The sequence below is a fragment of the Lampris incognitus genome, chromosome 12 (assembly GCF_029633865.1).
Source record: "Lampris incognitus isolate fLamInc1 chromosome 12, fLamInc1.hap2, whole genome shotgun sequence".
NCBI classification, from domain to species: domain Eukaryota; kingdom Metazoa; phylum Chordata; class Actinopteri; order Lampriformes; family Lampridae; genus Lampris; species Lampris incognitus.
In genome coordinates this window covers 50,108,821-50,128,711 of record NC_079222.1, presented here as the reverse complement: position 1 = coordinate 50,128,711, position 19,891 = coordinate 50,108,821, and the positions used below count along the sequence as shown (strand labels likewise).

Here is a 19,891-nt window from a genome sequence, read left to right as displayed (position 1 = left end):
GGAGTTTCATCAGGGGGATGTAGCGTGTGGGAGGATCACGCTATTCCTCCCAGTTCCCCCTCCCCCTGAACAGGCGCCTCAACCAACCAGAGGAGGCGCTAGTGCAGCAACCAGGACACATACCCACATCTGGCTTACCACCCGCAGACATGGCCAATTGTGTCTGTAGGGACGCCCGACCAAGCCGGAGGTAACACGGGGATTCGAACCGGAGATCCCCGTGTTTGTAGGTAGTGGAATAGACTGCTATGCTAATCAGATGCCCTGTTAAAAAAGATTTTTTTTAAAAGTTATTAAAAAACTCAGTGTGGTTGGCCTTGGGCAAGAGATTCAACTTTTAAATGGAAAAAATAGATTGTCTTGATCAAAATGATCAGTGTCATGTGACTAGTGTGGAAGGGCACATGACCAGATCAGTTTACATCCTGGTCGCACCTCTGGAAAAAGATGTCTTCCTCAGACAAAGGGAAGTAAGTAAAACACTGTAATTAACAGAACTATCATATTTTGTACATATATTCTTTAAAGACTACTTGGAAACGGATGATCCACTGTGACGACCCCTAACGGGAGCAGCCGAAAGTAGTAGTAGTAGATTCTTTATAGGCTCTACTACTGATATATTTTTAGAATTATACTCCTGTATATATATTTTGCTCGTAAGAGGTGCATGTGTTAATGGTCACAATTGTGACCGGTGTTCTAACATGGTGTTTCAATTGAAAACACGGGTTTTGGCTGTTAATCCTAGTTGTCATTTGTTTTTTCTTACACAGTTTAAAACTATCAGATGTGTTGGACCACCTACATAACACCCCGAGTGCTGTGTGCAGCATCACTGTCATTCCTACACTTGAAAAAGAGGCAATTGAAAGTGACTGTGATAGCGATGTCTCAGATAGGGAGTACCAGGGTGAAATGGGTCGTTTACCAGGTAGACTATTGAATAGCGATGCAGAGTTGAACTATCTGGAGGATGAGTCGGATGTCCATGAGAACCAATTGGTGCCCCCCCCCCACTCCTGAAACTGGCCGTGTCCAAGATTCCAGATTTCGTGACCTATGGCCCAACTGCAGCAGAGTGCATAAAGCAAACTAAACCTGATCCAGTCGATTTGTTCCTGTTGATGTACCCTTCTTCTCTGAGGGTGCTCACTGTTAAGATGTCAAACATCTATTCAATGCAAACCAAAGGGAAGATACTTGATCAGAACATGGATGAGTTGCTGACTTTCTATGGGGTTCTTCTCACATCTGGCTACAGTTCTGTGTGGCGGCGGTACATGTTTTGGTCGTATGACCCTGATGTCTACAATGAAGCCATCTCAAATGCAATGAGAAGGAATCACTTTGATGAGATGATTGCCTCAATCCATTTGGTAGATTACTCAAAGGCCAAAAACGACCCTTTCTACAAGGTACGGCCCATCTTCAGTGCACTGAATGAGTCTTACAAAATGATGCCGTACTCAAAATGGTTATCGGTTGATGAAAGCATGATACCTTATTATGGCAGGCATGATTTCAAGCAATTCATCAGGCGCAAACCAATCTGGTTTGGGTAGAAATTGTGGAGCCTTGCATCACCTGCAGGGTACATGTATCATATGGAGCCCTATTGCGGAGTGCACACACATCTCCCTGAAGCCGGCCTAGGACAGGGCCCAAGTGTAGTCCTCGGTCTAGCTCAGTGTTTCTGAAAGTGTGTGGCGCCCCTCCCCCCAGGGGGGAGGCACACGTGACGGGGGAGAATGCCATGCAGAACTATTGTTTTGACGTCGGAATCTTTTTCACGGCCAAACAATCAACAAAATGTGCTTTCATGAGACAGAGTCTGCACGTTCACAGAATGGAGAGATGTTTGACAGGGACGAAAAGAAAGACAGGCAATGCTTCCGAGACAAACGACAAACTGCTTAGCTGATGGTAATCAACCAAAAACCAAGTTAAGAAAATATGACGAAGCCTGTCTTGCTCTTGGGTGAATGTGGTAGGAGATGAGGAGAGACCAGTGTGTATTTTATTTCTGAAAACTCTGGCAGCTGATAGTATGAGACCAAACAAATTAAGAAGACACTTAGAGACATTACATCCCAGTCGCGTCAATAAGCCACTCGAGTTCTTCCAGAGAAAACTTGGTGCACACCATCAGCAGGAACACTGCTTTGTAAAAGCTGCCTCAGTGAACAACAAAGCGCTAATGGCATCATACAAAGTCGAACACAGAATTGCCCAGTGCAAGAAACCACACACAATAGCAGAGGAGCTCATACTTCCCACAGCTTTAGATATGGTGTCAGCTATGTTTGATGAGACAAGCGCTGCAAAATTGAAGGCGGTCCCTGTGTCCAATGACACAGTTGCAAGACATATATGCGACATTGCAAACGACCTTGAAGAACAGCTCATCGACTAACTGAAAGACAAACCTTTCACCTTACAGTGGACGAAGCTACTGACAGCAATAAAGACTGCTTGTTTATTTCTTATGTTCGCTTTGTCACGTCAGACTCAGTGTGTGAGGATTTGCTGTTTTGCAGGTACGTCCCAAGTAGAGCGAGAGCTGATGAGCTCTTCAGGCTTCTTGACTGTTACCTGACAGAACATGGGCTGACATGGGAGAACTATGCGGGTGTTTGCACGGATGGTGCACAGACCATGGCAGGCAAAACGAAGGGGTTGCAGGCACTAATCAAGAGGGTCTCGCCAAATGCACAATGGACACACTGTATCATACAGAGGGAAGCGCTAGCATCAACACAGATTAGCCCTGACCTAAATCAGGTTTTGACCGATGTTGCTGGCATGGTCAATTTCATGAAAACAAGACCCCTGAGAGCACGGCTGTTCTCTGCACTTTGTGAGGAGATGGGAGCTGAAAATTCAGCTGTTTTGTTTCACAGCAAGGCTAGGTGGCTCTCGTGAGGTGAAGTGTTGTCGTGAGTCTTTGAGCTCAGAGAGGAAATTCGGGTGTTTCTGTAGGAGGAGCATATGCATGAAGTTGAAAGCAAGTTTAGTGATGAATAATTTCTGATGAAACTGACCTATTTCAGTGATATATTTGGAAAGCTGAATGAATTGAATCTTAAGCCTCAAGGCAGAGACAGGCACCTTCCTCACCTGGCGGACAAGATCAGTGCATTCACTCGAAAGCTTAAGATGTGGGGCAGGCGACTTGATCAAGGAAATACTGATTTCTTTGAGAATCTGGATGAATTTGTTGAAACCAGTGATTTCTGGAGCCACTACGGTGATTTCATGTCTTAAGGAGCACATCTCTTCCTTGAGAGGATTCTTTCAAAAATACTTCCCAAACTACAGTGCTCAGTATGACTGGGTGACAGATCGATTCAATGCAGCAGCCCCTGCTGATTTCAGCTCTGCTGAAGAGGACCAGTTCATCGAGATGACATCTGACTCCACCCCGAGGCTGAGCTGTACAGCTCAGACACTGAGTGAATACTGGCTTGGTGTGGAGAGGGAGTATCCACTCATAGGACTGAGAGCTGTGGGCATTCTGCTTCCCTTCACTACATCCTGTCTCTGTGAGATGCTTTTCTGCTGTTGCCTCACCTAAAACAAAGTACAGATCTAAGCTCAACATTGAGCATGACTTGAGAGAGGCAGTATCAAGCCTGCAACCCCGTTTTGAAAAGCTGTGCAGTGCAAATCAGGCTCATTGCAGCACTAATGCAGTGATAAGACTTGAGCTCTCACAAACTGACTTGCTCATCGTTTTCCTCAAATATCTGCATTTGTTCTTTTTTGCACAGATTTAACTTTATTGTTCTAGCAAAGTGATTTTTAAATTTCATTTCGTTTTCCTGTTTTTGAAAAAGCACACAAGACTGATGGAGCAGTCTAGTGACAAATGTCACAAAAAGAGGTTTGATAAAGTTGAAGTGGAACTTGCGTTTGTTATTTGCACAACAGAAATTACTAAAAGAGAAGTGAAAGGAATGTTCATGATCTTGGTGGGATTTGAATAAAGTTAAACTTGGCCCATTTTGTCACCGTTTTGTTGGGGTGGAGGGCATGAAAAAGTTTTTTCCTCCAAAGGGGGGCATGACAGAAAAAGTTTGAGAACCACTGGTCTAGCCGAACAAGCAGAAGTGCCTCCGGGGTGTAACTTTGTACATGACAACCTTTTCACCTCATGTAGCCTCCTTGATGAAATGACAAAACGGGGCTATGGATGTCTTGGCACTCTGAGACACTGCCGCCTGCATGATGTCCCTTTCACCGATGTGAAGAATTTACAAAAAAATGCCTCGCGGAAGTGCTGAGGTCCTTACACAGAGGGAAAAGGTACTGGTACGGTGGAAGGATAACGGTGTTGTAACCATGGCAACCAGTGCTGCTGAGAAGTATTCTGAGGTGCCTGTAAACAGGTGGAACAAAGAGAGAAAAGCCTATGACAAAGTTCCACAGCCCAGGTGGATTCTCACATAAAACCAAATCACGGGGGGCTTGGATCTGCGTGATCTTCAGGTGTCAAAAACAGAGCTGCAATAAGGTTCAAGAAGTGGTGGTGGCCAATCTTTTCTTGGTCCCTCCACGGTGCGGTGGTGAATAGCTGGTTGTTCTTCAGAGATGTTGTTGGTAAGGAATATGACCTCCTGGCCTTTCAGCGATCTGTGTCCCTGTGTCTCCTAAAAAAAGATATGGAAAACTACCTCTCGGCCATGGCAGAAGATCTTCAGTTGCAACAACTGTCACTCAGGATTCTGCGAGAAGTGATGGAAAATCTCACCGGCCTGTGAACACTGGGAACTGTTTTCCGCAGATGTTGTGACAAGCACACTGTATATGCATGTGAGAAGTGGGATGCAGCTCTCCACATTGAGTGCTTCAAGCGTTTTCACGGCCAAGTACAATTGGAGAGAGAAAAGGGGGGGGGGGGGCAAAAAAAAGAGAAAAAAATGTAACTGTGTTATGAGACTGAAATAAATACATAGTTGTCACTGATAGTACTGTACAGTATGCACTGCCCTAGTACGTCTTGTGTTTTGTACTTTTCATAAATAAATGAGCCTCCCTCATGAGTTTGCCAACGGCAGTGTTTGTATTATTGTAAGTTCAAACATGTTACATGAACAATAGTAATAGTTATGAAGTAAATTCTAATCATATCTCATTTTCCTATGTTGCCGATGTTACTGTTATTTTATGATTTTAAATGTGTAAATAGGGCTAATTGAAGAATTTGTATGAATTCTGACTATGCCGTTTTCCACCGGTCACCAAGTATAAAACCTACTATTTCACTAACTTAACCAACAGAAAATCAAAAAAGTAAAGTTTGCGTGTTCGGGAGGTCAAAGAAGTCAAATGCTTGTACTCAAATTGCAAGCAGAGAGGTTTTATTTCATTTGTTAGTTGGGAAAGTAACAAGAGAAAAGTGTCAAAAACACACCATTTACTCAAGAATCCATTGGATTTAAATCCGGTGACCACACACTTAAGAATAAAGGCTCTGTAATCACTGTTAGGTACACTAGCAAGGTAGCATTAGCTTAGCTTAACTATCAAACCATTTGATATTACAAAGTGCTTTGAAAACAATTCATGCTAAAAACTAGTCTGGCTGCCACAGATACAATACTATATTGACGTGTGTGCCTGCTGGTGTCGTCACCTGCAACAATACATAATTACCATTATGAGCATAACCAGTTGGTAACGGCTTTGCCGCCTGCCCAAGCTATGTCACATGGCAAACTAGCTGAAAAGGGATACAGCTTGCTCATAATCTACAGGGGCTCTCACGGAACAGCTGAAGTACCCTGGTTCCAACAATCCTTCGTAGTATTCATGGTGTCATTCTTATTCACCCCACAGAGACGACGTCTGAAAAATAATGGGGGAGGCGCCTTTTTTACGAAGGGATGATGGAATGGAATGTTTGAACTAACAACATGTACAAACATTCCTAGCAAAACTGAACAAAAAGACAAAAATCTGAATTAAAAAAAAAACGAGAAAGGGAAAGGGGGGGGGTGTGATGCAATTTAGGGAAAAAAATAAAACAGGTTTCAGTAGGGCCCTAGTCTTGGCCTTGCTTTTTTAAACTTGCCTCTACTTGCCCAATTCTTCCACATTTGGCTGCGATAGGGGAGATGTCCCTTTTCCAAAAGGAGGTCCTACCTCACAATGATCTGTTTACAAGTAGTGACTGCTGGGATAGGCTCCTGCGACCCTGAGAGCAGGATAAGCGGTTCGGATAATGGATGGATGGATGTTTATAAACAAGCTCATAAGGGTAGCATAGCGGTCTATTCCATTGCCTACCAACACGGAGATCGTCAGTTCGAATCCCTGTGTTACCTCTGGCTTGGTCGGGTGTCCCTACACACACAGTTGGCCGTCTCTGCAGGTGGGAAGCTGGATGTGGGTATGTGTCCTGGTCGCTGCACTAGCGTCTCCTCTGGTCGGTTGGGGCGCCTGTTCGGGGGGGGAGGGGGAACTGGGGGGAATAGCGTGATCCTCCCACGCGCTACGTCCCCCTGGTGAAACTCCTCACTGTCAGGTGAAAAGAAGCAGCTGGTGACTCCACATGTATGGGAGGAGATGTGGTAGTCTGCAGCCCTCCCCGGATCAGCAGAGGGGGTGGAGCAGAGACCGGGATGGCTCAGAGGAGTGGGGCAATTGGCCAAGTACAATTCGGGGGGGGAGGGGCACAAAAAATCATTGAAACATCAAAACAAGGAATAATAATAATAAAATAATGGTAATAATAATAAAACAAAATAATGGTTATAATAAAATAATGGTAATAATAATAAAATAAAATAATGGTTATAATAATAATAATCTTGACATTGCTTGCATACTCCCTGTAGCATCAACACCACCCATTGACACTCTGTACTGGCATAGATGACCGTATGTCCAGTTCCTGCAAATCATAACCTCACAGAGTCACTGAAGTATCTGTGACCAACAGATTGTGTATCCCAGCTGTGCTTTCCTAGACTAGGGCCCGCTGAGTTTCATTATATATATGCGCTACAGTTCGATTAAAACGGTTGAATGTGTTGCATGTTGTATCATTTTTGTGTAAAAAGTGTACCTTTGTTGTTGCAGTGACTGGTGCGGGTTTTGTCGTCTTCAACGGAGCGCTGAAAGCCTCTTCGGGCTTTATTGCGAAGTCGAGCATCGTTGAAGGTAATGTTCGTAATGCATCGACACTGATGAGGCCTACAGCGTACTCTGAACCACTTCCTGTTGATGCTTCTAGAAGTTTCTTGCTTGTCCTAATGTCTGCATCTAAAGTCTTAAACTGTCTGCATATCTTTCTTTGTTGCTGTGTTTTGTTTTGTTATTTTGGTGTGTTTCTTGATAGGAGATGGGTGTAAATTCTTTTTGAAACTAATCAGCTTGTTTTCTTAAAATTCTGGCTGTTTTGCTGTGACTACATACTGTCTTGCCTGGGAATTCATGTTTTATTACTGCTGAGTATTCCCAATAAGCAAAGACTCCATGTTCGCTGAAGGGACTGGCGTTAATGGTGAATATTTGCTCATCTACTGGAAAAATTAAGTGCTGTTTGACAGGCTTCACGCGTGTGTTTTCTGTCAGATGGTTTGATGGTGCAGATTCCTCCAGAGACCATGGAGTCTCTCCGTGTCGCTCTGAGGGAGCAGACGGACTTCCACATAGCCTGTGGCAAGAACGATGGCAGGGAGCTCAGGGAAAATGTCACTATCCGTTGGGTCAGCTGGAGTGCAACTGACAGCATGGGGTAAGACCTCCCTCCCTGAACCCTCCTCTGCAAACAAAACCTTTCCTGCACACTTGCACAATTTGTCCAGTACTACATTACTTTTTGCCCCAAATACCTTTCCAGATCATTTTTGTGCCATATTATGTAGTAATGCACCGAATGAAAATGTTTGGCCGAGCCAAATTTCAGGAAACACTGAGCTATATACCAAGCACTAGTGTTTCTATATACCAAGTACTAGTGTTTCTATATACCAAGTACTAGTATTTCTATATATGCCAAGTACTAGTATTTCTATATACCAAGTACTAGTATTTCTTTCATTTATTTGGCAATGCACTTTTGCACCATTTCATAAATTAAATACATTTTGCTTTTCATTAAAGCATTTCAATGTAATTCAATGAAAAGCTAATGAAATCGCTCCTGCCTCAGGGAGGTGGTGACCAAAAATTAAATTACAGGACTCTTTTGAGGCCTTGGAATTGGAACACGTTCACTTTAAATCCTTTAACAAGGACCCATTGAAGGGCCAGTTTGGTGCCAGCAGCAGTGGTAGTTCTTTGGCATTGTACACTCTCTAGGATTTCAGCTGAACAGTGTTTACAAATTGCTAATCCAGTGTCCTTATTCGAAACCCTGACATGATAACCATACTGCTGACGTGCTTGTACTCAGCAGTAGAAGCCAGGAGTAGACAGGAGGAGGGTATAACCATCATGGGTTGCTGGTGCCTTTTGAATGCATCATTGCTAAGCTGTACAGGAGTGCCATGGAAATGTCAGCTATTCAGTCAAAATATTCAGCATTTTTAGTATGTTAATAATAATAATGATAATAAATTAAACTTATATAGCCTTTTCTAACACTCAGTCACGTTACAATAAATGGGGTGAAACAAGACGACAGATAAACATAACACAGACATACAGGGGTGGATGGGAAGGGGGTCTACAAGAGGGAGGAGAGGGAGAAGTGGCTGCCACACACGACACAGCAGTACTCTCCAACTTGGACAGATACAAAAGGGCAAGAAAAACAGACATCATAAATCACAGATGAAGTCTGAAGAGGTGAGTTCCGACCAATGACCTGAATGTGGGCAGCCCGCAGCAGTGTCCGATTCGCTTGGGGAGGGAGTTGAGGGAGGGGGCAGGTCGAGCGCTCAGTCCCCAGCTTGCCCCAGACAAGGGGTGGACAAGAGGACCGGGGGGGGCACGAGAAGGCAGTGGAGAAGAGGTGTGTCTTGAGACAGGATTGGAAGAGTGGGAGGGATTCTGAGTCTCTAATGATTTTGGGGGAGTGAGTTCCAGAGCCTGGGAGCTGCCCTGGAGAAGGCTTGGTCACCAAAACCATGGAGGTTGGACCTGGGGGTAGAGAGAAGGGAGGCTGAGGTGGATCTGAGGGACCGAGAGGGTTGGTAGGGGGAGAGGAGGTCGGTGAGGTATGGGGGAGCCAGTTTGTGAAGGGCTTTATAAGTAAGAACCAGGATTTTGTAATTGATCCAGTGGGAGATGGGTAGCCAGTGGAGGTCTTTTAGGACCGGGGTGATGTGGTGCCAGGATTTGGTGAAAGTTAAAAGTCGGGCATGGTAGAGTATGGTAGCAGTCAGTAAGAGGGTGGTAGATCTCCACCTGGGAAAATGAAGGAACCACGCCTGCGTCTTAAATCCTTGTACACGGTTCAGCTCTCGTGTGCAAAGAAAAGTCAGACTGCGTGAGAATGTGCATGGAAGTGCACGTTGAATCCTTGCACATGCCATCCAGGCTCTCAGGTTAAAAGAAAAAAAGGGGAGCAATATGTCCTGATGCATGGTCAATAATCCAGCTAAGAAAATCCAAGAAGGTTGAATCAGTTCATCTGGACCCAGTGTTTACTGAGAGATATGTTTCATCATCTTCTAAGTGACCTCTTCAGTTTCAACTGACTACAGGTACCCCACCCTTATAAACAATACAGTGACTGCAGGTGGTATCCCCACCCTTATAAACAATACAGTGGTATCACAACCCAAACCAACGCCCAGTTTCATATGCAAATATGGGTGTGACCATATGTTAAGAGAGAATAACCATCCTTGAACCGAGAGGGGGGGGGGCTAAGAGTACATCTGTCACCATCTTAAAATGCTGTGATTGCAATTATTCCCCAATCCTCTGTTAATAGTACACATGGCCATCGAAACTCTAGTTAATGGTCACACCCATATCTGCATATGAAACTGGTCGTTGGTTTCATATGCACCCAAGGATCAGGTCCTCGGCACAAACAGAGCAATATAGTGTACACTGTTAAGTGCCAGGCGGATTGCCGTGACTTGTACATCAGGGAAACTAAACAGACGCTGGCCAAGAGGATGGCACAATACAGGAGAGCTAACATGTCAGACCAGGACTCCACAGTCTACACCATCTACAGGCCAGGACTCCACAGTCTACACCATCTACAGGCCAGGACTCCACAGTCTACACCATCTACAGGCCAGGACTCCACAGTCTACACCATCTACAGGCCAGGACTCAACAGTCTACACCATCTACAGGCCAGGACTCCACAGTCTACACCATCTACAGGCCAGGACTCCACAGTCTACACCATCTACAGGCCAGGACTCCACAGTCTACACCATCTACAGGCCAGGACTCCACAGTCTACACCATCTACAGGCCAGTGGCCACTCTTTCAAGGATGAGGATGTGCACGTCCTTGATAGGGAGGAACGCTGGTTTGAACAGGGAGTCAAAGAGGCCATCTATGTGAAGAGGGAATGACCATCCCTGATGCGGGGGGGGTATTGCAATGCTTTGATTGTAAGTATTCCCTTATCCTCTGTGAATAGTACAATAATAACTCCAATAAATGGTCACAGCAATTTCACTGCAATCACTTAATTTGGTTGTGATGCAGCTGTGCCGGTTTCGGTTATTGTACAACTTTGTTGTTTATAAGGGTGGGGATACCTGCAGTCAGCTGAGACTGACGGAGTCGCGTAGATGAGTGATGAAATGTTTCTTCCACTAAACGTGTCCGGATGAACTGAGTCAGCTTTCTGGGATTTCCTTACCTGGATTATTGAGCATGCGTCAAGACAATACTTTTTGCTTTATTCCACATCACTACTGTAGCGTGCACAGATAAATAGACTCGCTAGCCCTTGGCTAAGGGGTCGGACCCTTTAGCAGCCCGGGAACCGCCACAGCCGGGATGCGAACCCGTGTCTCCCGCACCACGGACGACTAAATTAAACACTCGACTAAAGGGTCCAACCCGTTAGCCAAGGGCTAGCGAGTCTATTTATCCGTGCACGTTACACTACCCCCCTCCTTTGGGAAGTACGTCCCCATGCTTCAGCATACGCGCTCCCTCACGCCGCTGGGCACATGTGCTTCCCCTTCCCCGGGAACCACCGCAGCCAGGACACGAACCTGGATCTCCCGCACCACGGGCGACAACGTTAACCACTCGACTTAAGGGTCTGACCCTTTAGTCGAATGGTTAACGTCGTCGCCCGTGGTGCGGGAGACATGGATTCGCATCCTGGCTCTGGCGGTTCCCGGGCTGCCCCCCCGAATTCGCTACGTTGAACCAGTCAACTACAGGGTCCGACCTGTTGGCCAAGGGCTAGCGAGTCTATTTATCCATGCACGTTACACTACTTAAAGAGTAACTTAACCGTAGGCATAGCAGCATAAACACAGCTGCAGCTAGTAAAATTAGTAATGGGCATGTTTGATTTATGTGTGCCAGTGCACCTATCAGCACTGACAGACAAACAGCTTTAACAGTTGTCAGTAGTACTGTCAACACTGGTTCTTTGGCACACCTAAATCAAAGCACAGAACAGCGCTGTATTTGAAGAACAACAGTGACTGTGCAGCTCACTGGTTGTCATGTAAACTCTCCCCATAGCTCGCTGACTGGCACTGCCTCCAGCTGTCATGCACAAGTAATCCTCAGTGGATCTTCTCAGACTATACTGAGCCGAGCTCACAAAATGTAGGCGGCACAAGGATCTTTTTTTTTTTTTGATTAGTTAGTTTTGGTGCATTCCTTAATGCATTACCATGGTTCATATATATCATTAACTGCATTATGTGTAAAGTAATGTAATCTGATGATATTCCCCTGTAGTATAACGAGTGGGGTTGATGGAAGACTACTCAATGGAGTGCACCGTGTGAGGATGCAGCAGGACAGAGAATTTGAGTCAGAGGGCCACACAATTAGATGCACTGAGGTAAGTTTTTCCTAGTGTTTCTTTTCTCTCATATCTCAAACACTCACACACATCACGGTCAGATTTTTAATATCGGGTTCATTACAGGTCCAAGCACGTACTGCTGGATTCCTATTGCCACTGGTTGCTATACTCGTTAGGGGCCCAAGCTGCTGGAACCCTCCTGTGTTTGTTCCGATTCTTCTATATTTTTAGGGGTTAAAGTCCAAACAACTGGAAACCTCATTGTTTTTGTGCTGGTTTATTATTAGGGGTCCAAGCAGTGAAGCTGCTGTGGAACCCTATTTTATCTGTTAGGATTGTAAGGGTTCTTATCTGTTAGGATTGTTAGGTTTCTTAACTGTTAGGGTTCTTATCTGTTAGGATTGTTAGGGTTCTTATCTGTTAGGATTGTTCGGGTTCTTATCTGTTTGGATTATTAGGGTTCTTATCTGTTAGGGTTCTTATCTGTTAGGATTGTTAGGGTTCTTATCTGTTAGGATTGTTAGGGTTCTTATCTGTTAGGGTTGTTAGGGTTCTTAACTGTTAGGATTGTTAGGGTTCTTATCTGTTAGGATTATTAGGGTTCTTATCTGTTAGGATTGTTAGGTTTCTTAACTGTTAGGATTGTTCGGGTTCTTATCTGTTTGGATTATTAGGGTTCTTATCTGTTAGGGTTCTTATCTGTTAGGATTGTTAGGGTTCTTATCTGTTAGGATTGTTAGGGTTCTTATCTGTTAGGGTTCTTATCTGTTAGGATTGTTAGGGTTCTTATCTGTTAGGGTTGTTAGGGTTCTTAACTGTTAGGATTGTTCGGGTTCTTATCTGTTTGGATTATTAGGGTTCTTATCTGTTAGGGTTCTTATCTGTTAGGATTGTTAGGGTTCTTATCTGTTAGGATTGTTAGGGTTCTTATCTGTTAGGGTTCTTATCTGTTAGGGTTCTTATCTGTTAGGATTGTTAGGGTTCTTATCTGTTAGGATTGTTAGGGTTCTTAAACCCCATTGTTTTTGTGCTGGTTTATTATGTGCGTGCCTTTGACAACACATCTTAATCTTGCTCATATTTATTACTAAGCAAGCGGCTCCACCGCTCACTTACTGTAATTGCACATATTATGAATGCTGGAATATAATAATATAATAATGGAATGTATATTGGAATATAATAATCCTAGAAGAACCCCGCTACAATGTAGCGGTTTGGTTATCCACCCGTCTAAATCTCCCTCCTCTTCATCCTGCCAGCTAACCTCCTTCCCCCTGCCCCTAAACCCCCCCCCCCAACTCCAACTCTCTCCCCCCAAATGCCCAGAATCATCTGAAATGTTGAGAAAAGTGGTTTTTAGCCATTTTTAGAAAATGCATATTTTGCATAATTATTATAATTATTTTAATTTTCTGCTATTTTTCTGGTCCTCTCTGGAACAATACCTACCACCTCCAAAAAAAAATTAGGATCATAAGTGCTTTAGTTTTCGGTCCCGCTATCTACACTAACTAACTAACTAACTAACTAACACACACACATTAACACCACACACACACACACACATTATGAAAATATGGGAGTTGATAATAATGAAATATATATTGGAATATAATAACAGAATGCTGGAAGCATTCACAACCTGTTTTTCTATGCACAGAATTATTTTATTATTATTTATTTATTACTGGCATTCACCACCCTTTTTCTTCTATGCATGTATTTCTTTATTATGCGCTTGCCTTTGGCAACATCTTCATCTTGCTCATATTCATTATTAAGTGAGCTGTGGAACCGCTCATTTATTGTTATTGTACATCTTATTGTTGTTATTATTGTTATCATTAAGTGAGCGGCTCCACCGCTCACTTACTGTTGTTTTTCATATTAGTATTATTAAGTGGTGGAGCTGCTCGCTTCCTGTTGTTCTTCATAGATTAGTATTATTCAACTTAGTGTTTTTTTTGGCCCTCAAAGTCTCCTAGAGTTTTCAAGCAGCAAAATAGATCAGATCGAGTATCTGTGCCGTTTCATGCGCTATTACTTTGTGGAAGGATTCGTCCGGTGGTTTTCCTGGTATTCCCGTTTTAGAGCCGGAATTTTGCCCAAGCAATTTCCTATAGGAATTTAGAGTACTGAGGACAGATCTGCGCTTTTGCCACAAGAATTCCAAACTCATTGTCGCTCACAAAATTTTGCACGTACGTACACAAAAATACATCAGAACAGGAAAAGTTGTGCAGCCTCTCGCACAATGTTAGACACACACATGCACACACGTATTTATTCCTGTGTGGATACCAAGGTGAGTTCGAGGTGAATGAACTAGGAAGTGAGGACTGGGCTTTGCGGGCTGTTTTCTGAGTAAAACAAGACTCAGTTCAGACAGCAGGTGGACCCTTGAGCTCAGTGTACGCCTCAAATTGTTTGAGAGACGTAACTGGAGAAAGTGTTTGCCACAGTCTAATAGAGGACTGTTTGTTTCTGGGCAGATTAGAAATCTACACCTCCTGGCGTCTGGGCGGCGTAGTGGTGTATTCGGTTGCCTACCAACACGGGGATCGCCGGTTTCAATCCCCGTGTTACCTCCGGCTTGGTCGGGCGTCCCTACAGACACAATTGGCCGTGTCTGCGGGTGGGAGCCGGATGTGGGTATGTGTCCTGGTCACCACACTAGCGCCTCCTTTGGTCGGTCGGGGCGCCTGTTTAGGGGGGAGGGGGAACTGGGGGGATAGCGTGATCCTCCCCCTGGTGAAACTCCTCACTGTCAGGTGAAAAGAAGTGGCTGGCGACTCCAAATGTATCGGAGGAGACGTGGTAATCTGCAGCCCTCCCCGGTTTGGCAGAGGGGGTGGAGCAGCGACGGCTTGGAGGAGGGGGGTAATTGGCCAGATGGGGCAAGGGGGGGGGGTCCCAAAATAAATAAATAAATTTATCTTGGAGGATCTCATAGACACCAAACATGCCACATGGATCACACTTGCTCATGGGTCCACATCACAGATACGTGTCAGAGGTTGGCTGTATTTCCTGATTGTAACTGCAGGTGTGTGACTTCACCTAAATGGCTGTCCCTTTAGGTGTTCTACCAGCTGCAGAATCCTGACTACTGCCTGACAGCAGCCATGCCCTCCTGTTGTGTGTTCCAGAGGGAGGTGGCTTTGGCTACCTGCAGCGCCCTGACGCCTCATCTGGATGTGCTCGTCTCTAGTGGCATTAACTGCCTCTCCCTGAGAGTCTCCACACAAGACGACGTGGTAAACTTTTCGGCATTAGGTTTTCAAATATTTTGTTAACACAACCGAATCTCAAGAATGTTTTCTGTCTGAAGTCACCATTTGACAACTGTGTATGATCGTTAATAAGGTGAGTTTATCCTGGTTCCTGTCTCTCAGGTGGAGTACCAGGCGGGTTCAGGAAGCAGGCTCCTCCCACAGCATTATATGAACGAGCTGGACAGTGCACTGATACCTGTTATCCACGGTCGTAGTGCTACTTTACCACAGACTGCCGTATACATGGAGCTCATGTTCTATATCATCTGTGCCATCTGATGCACATCCAGACGTTCAAGCGCTTGAAACTAAATATTTAAGACAAACGAATCTCTTGATAACAGGATGATTGAGCACATAAAGACAATTATAAATACTGGTAGAATATGAGAACAGCAGCAAATTGTGAGCATACAGGAAGTGGCAGGGCATTCTCATGTCGTATGTGTCCTTGTGGATTCTGGAGGAAGGTGAACAGACACTGATTTGTTTTCAAGTAATCATCAGATGTTTGTTTTGTGATCACCAAAGCTGCTCGGATCCAAGAAACCAAACACTAATGAGAACGTTGTAGAATGACCGGACGCAACCAAACCATTCTGACGGTTTCCTCGTTTCGCCTTCCAGGCCTCTAACGAACCTGTCGATGAGAGGCATCTTACTGAATGTTCCTGATGGATTCTGTATGATTTCTTTGATTTAGATGTATTTATTCCTTTTTCAAATGGTAAATTGAATAAAGAAATTAATTAAATATAAATATAGTTATAGACAGCCAGGGTCAGTGCTTGAGAGTGCGATGTTCTGATTCCTAGTATAAAGCTCGCTGTGCACAGCTGGCCAAGCTAGGTGCTGGTGCAGAGAAAGGATGACTAGAAGCCTGGTACCTGTCCACTGGGAATGATGGTTTGAGTCTCTGGTCAACACCAAACTTGCTGCTGTGATGAGCTGCAACTTATCACAGCTGCTATGGTGGATGCTAAAGATATGGTAAATCAATCATTCTCCAGAAGTTGTCGAAGTTTCTCTGGTAAAAATCCTTAATTTTATTGGTATATTTGACAGGTGCGGCCAGTGACTAATGCCTGGAACAAACCCTTCTTTGTCAGAGAAGTTCTTCTGATGAGAGGCTTGCTTTCATTTTTTTATGTAGATTTTAAATTTGCTTAGCGGAAACTGCTTCCACTGCTGACCCTTACGTGCCAGCTGTAGCTCAAATACTCATGTTTGTTTTTAAGGACTCCATCATTTTGCTTTAATGTTCAGTTTAAAAAAATACTTTTGCACAGCTGATAAAATACATACGTTGCACTTAATAGCTGCCCTGGCATTTGTAATGGTGATGTTCTGTCTCGGTGTCGAGGATTTACTCAGTCTGGATCGGCCATTTCCCCGTAGGTTACCTATTGGTCTTGAATACCCTGTACACACAGCAGTACTTTTCTCAGGTGTTAAGAACAGATAAAGTGGTGAACAAAGTCATTAAAGTATTCAATTCACTGTGAAGGTTGAATATAATCTATCAACAACAAAATAGGAATATATTGAAGCGCTTCATTGTGTCCTCTATTAATATATTTAAGTTGATTGTATAAAATTTGTAAAAAGTACATCCGCAATTTTAAGTGGGTGGTAGAATACTTCAGCAGCCATGTGGGCTTCTCTCACCTGTTCAGCAGTTGGTCCGAGCAGGTGTGACGATGAACTTCTTTTGACGAGCTTCTCATCTACACAAGCGGTCCGCAGCTGGATCAGAGCTGCCAAATTCTTGGTAGTAATACTCTGTAAAGATTGTAAAATTAATTTTTTTAATTCACGTGTTCTGTTATGAATTATAAATATATGCTGAATCTAGCCAGTTACCAAATGTACATGTAGGACCTGCAGTCACACGAGGGTCTACTCTGTTAAGAAGCTACCTGCAATTCCCATGTGTCTAAAATCAGTTGTGTTGTCTCTGCTATAGGGCAAAGTGCAGTTTCTGATCTCTGATTTTATGTTGTGTTGATATAAAACAACCTCTTCAGTCTGCTCTGTCCATATGTACTGAAGAGATATGCATCCTGTATCAAGCTTTTTTCACTAATAAAGGAACTATTTTTGTGAAGGTTGTACAAAGGTTGTTTTTTTTTAACAAATGTTATGAAAGTGAATATTTTTGATAGGAAGTGGTCTATATTCTTTAGCAGTCTTTTTGTAGCAAGAGCTTTGTGCTAAGTGTATAGCCTTTGATTTTACGGAAGAAGTTAAAATACATATATTGTTAAACTAATCCCAGTCTAATGGATAAATTGTTTGAATTTAAAATTTAGATGTTTATTTTCAGATGTGTGTAGAGATTTATAGATAAGAAGCTAAAGTTCTTAAATACCGAATTTCCCGGACTACAAGTTGCACCGGAGTATAAGTCGCACTCAGCAAAAAATGTGTTGTGAGGAAGAAGAAAACAAGTAGCTTTGGTGTATAAGTCGCATTACACTGATCAGCCAAACATTAAAACTACTGACGGGTAAGTGATTAACACTGATTATCTCATTACAGTGGCACCTGTCAAGGGGCAGGATATATTAACCAGCAAGTGAACAGGCAGTTCTTGAAGTTGATGCGTTGGAAGCAGGAAAAATGGGCAAGCATAAGGATCTGAGTGACTTTGACAAGGGTCGGATTGTGATGGCTAGACGACTGAGTCAGAGCATCTCCGAAACGGCAATACTTGTGGGGTGTTCCCGGTATGCAGTGGTCAGTACCTACCAAAAGCGGTCCAAGGAAGGACGACCGGTGAACCGGCGACAGGGACATGGCCACCCAAGGCTAATTAATGGGCGTGGAGCCAAGGCCAGCCCATCTGGTCCAGTCCCACAGAAGAACTACTGTAGCTCAAATTGCTGAAAAAGTTGATGCTGGCGATGACAGACAGGTGTCAGGACACAGTGCATTGCAGCCTGCTGCGTATGGGGCTGTGTAGCCACAGACCAGTCAGAGTGCCCATGATGACTCCTGTCCACTGCCGAAAGCACCTACAATGGACACGTGGGTATCAGAACTGGACCATGGAGCAGTAGAAGAAGGTGGCCTGGTCTGATGAATCATGTTTTCTTTTACAACATGTGGACGGCTGGGTACATGTGCGTTGTTTACCTTGGGAATAGATGGAATCAGGATGAAGCATGGGAAGAAGGCAAGCTGGCGGAGGCAAGGTGATGCTCTGGGCAATGTTCTGCTGGGAAACCTACTTTGACACGTGCCACCTACCTAAACCTTGTTGTAGACCAGGCGCACCCCTTCATGACAAGTGTATTTCCTGATGGGAGTGGCCTATTTGAGCAGAATAATGCACCCTGCCACACTACAGAATGTGTTCAGGAATGGCTTGAGGAACATGACAAAGAGTTCGAGGTGTTGCCTTGGCCCCAAAATTCCCCAGATCTCAATCCGATCGAGCATCTGTGGGATGTGCTGGAAAAACAAGTCCGATCCATGGAGGCCCCACCTCACAACTTACAGGACTTAAAAGATCTGCTGCTTGGTGCCAGATACCAGAGGAAACCGTCAGAGGTCTTTTCTGTGATTCATCCAGGTCATGGTTATCCAAAGGAGTTGAATCAAGTGCAACTGGACTTGGTATATATCAGAGGTCAGAGGTCTTGTGGAGCCCATGCTTCGATGGGTCAGAACTGCTTTAGCGGCACAAGGGGGACCTACACAATATTAGGCAGGTGGTTTTATGTTTTAGCTGATTGATGTATACAGTGGTACCATAGCAACTGAGTGAGTAGAACAGACTTTCTCATTCAAATCAACATAGCAGGATAGTCAGAGCAGTGGCCATTGTTATTTTAACCGCTGCCATTACAAAGAACTGACCGTTGTTGTGGCCTACGAATAAACTTCCATATATACCGACTTGCAGCACGTTTACACTTTACAATTTCATTTAGCAGACGCTTTTATCCAAAGCGACGTACCTCTGAGAATTAATACAGCACAAGCAAGGATCTAATCAGGAGGCAACAACACAAGTGCCAAAAAACTAGGTTCAAGTCCAATAGGACATATGTGTCAACAGGTAGTGCACAAAGGCAATGCACAGGGCACAGAAGCAAAATAAATAAATAAATAATAATACCATCAGGTGTGGTCGTGTTCGAGAAAGAGCTGGGTCTTTGGCTTCTTCTTAAAGATGGAGAGGGACTCAGCGTATCAAATGGAGCTTGGTAACTCGTTCTGCCACCGGGGAACTAGAGTCTGGCTAGTGATTTAGGGCCACATTGTGGCGGAAGTGCCAGGCGCCTCTCATTGGCAGAACGTAGTGCACGGGGCTGTGTAGACCTGAATGGGGGAGTTCAGGTAGGCGGCAGCCGTTTTCGTTGCTATTTTGTAAGCGAGGATCAAGGTTTTGAATTTGACTGGGAGCCAGCGGAGGGATATGAACAGCAGAGTGACGTGTGGTGTTTTGGGTTGGTTGAAGACCAGATGCGCCTCCACATCCTGGATCATTTGCAGAGGTTTGACAGTGCATGCAGGGAGACCTGCCACATAACAAGAGCCTGTACTGTGGCTGTGCATGCTCAGACAGCTAGGGTCTAATTTTCCTGATGTTATACAGGGCATATCGGCACGACCGAGCAATCGAGGCCACGTTAAACTTAAAGGTTAGTTGGTCATCAATCATGACACCCAGATTTG

The 19,891-nt window shown here is 44.3% G+C and overlaps 1 protein-coding gene across 2 annotated transcripts in view; it reads left to right on the top strand.

Annotated features, from left to right (window-relative positions):
* The window catches only part of zfyve16 (zinc finger, FYVE domain containing 16), a 50,072-nt gene extending 32,764 nt beyond the window's left edge, over positions 1 to 17,308 (top strand). For both annotated transcript variants that reach the window (XM_056290601.1, XM_056290600.1), the window contains 5 exons: positions 7,087 to 7,167; positions 7,582 to 7,744; positions 11,858 to 11,963; positions 15,011 to 15,187; positions 15,326 to 17,308. In XM_056290601.1, coding sequence (XP_056146576.1) covers positions 7,087 to 7,167; positions 7,582 to 7,744; positions 11,858 to 11,963; positions 15,011 to 15,187; positions 15,326 to 15,484 — 686 coding nt within the window. In that variant the 3' untranslated portion in view covers positions 15,485 to 17,308. The remainder of the gene's footprint in view (positions 1 to 7,086; positions 7,168 to 7,581; positions 7,745 to 11,857; positions 11,964 to 15,010; positions 15,188 to 15,325) is intronic.
* The last annotated feature ends 2,583 nt before the right edge of the window (positions 17,309 to 19,891 follow it).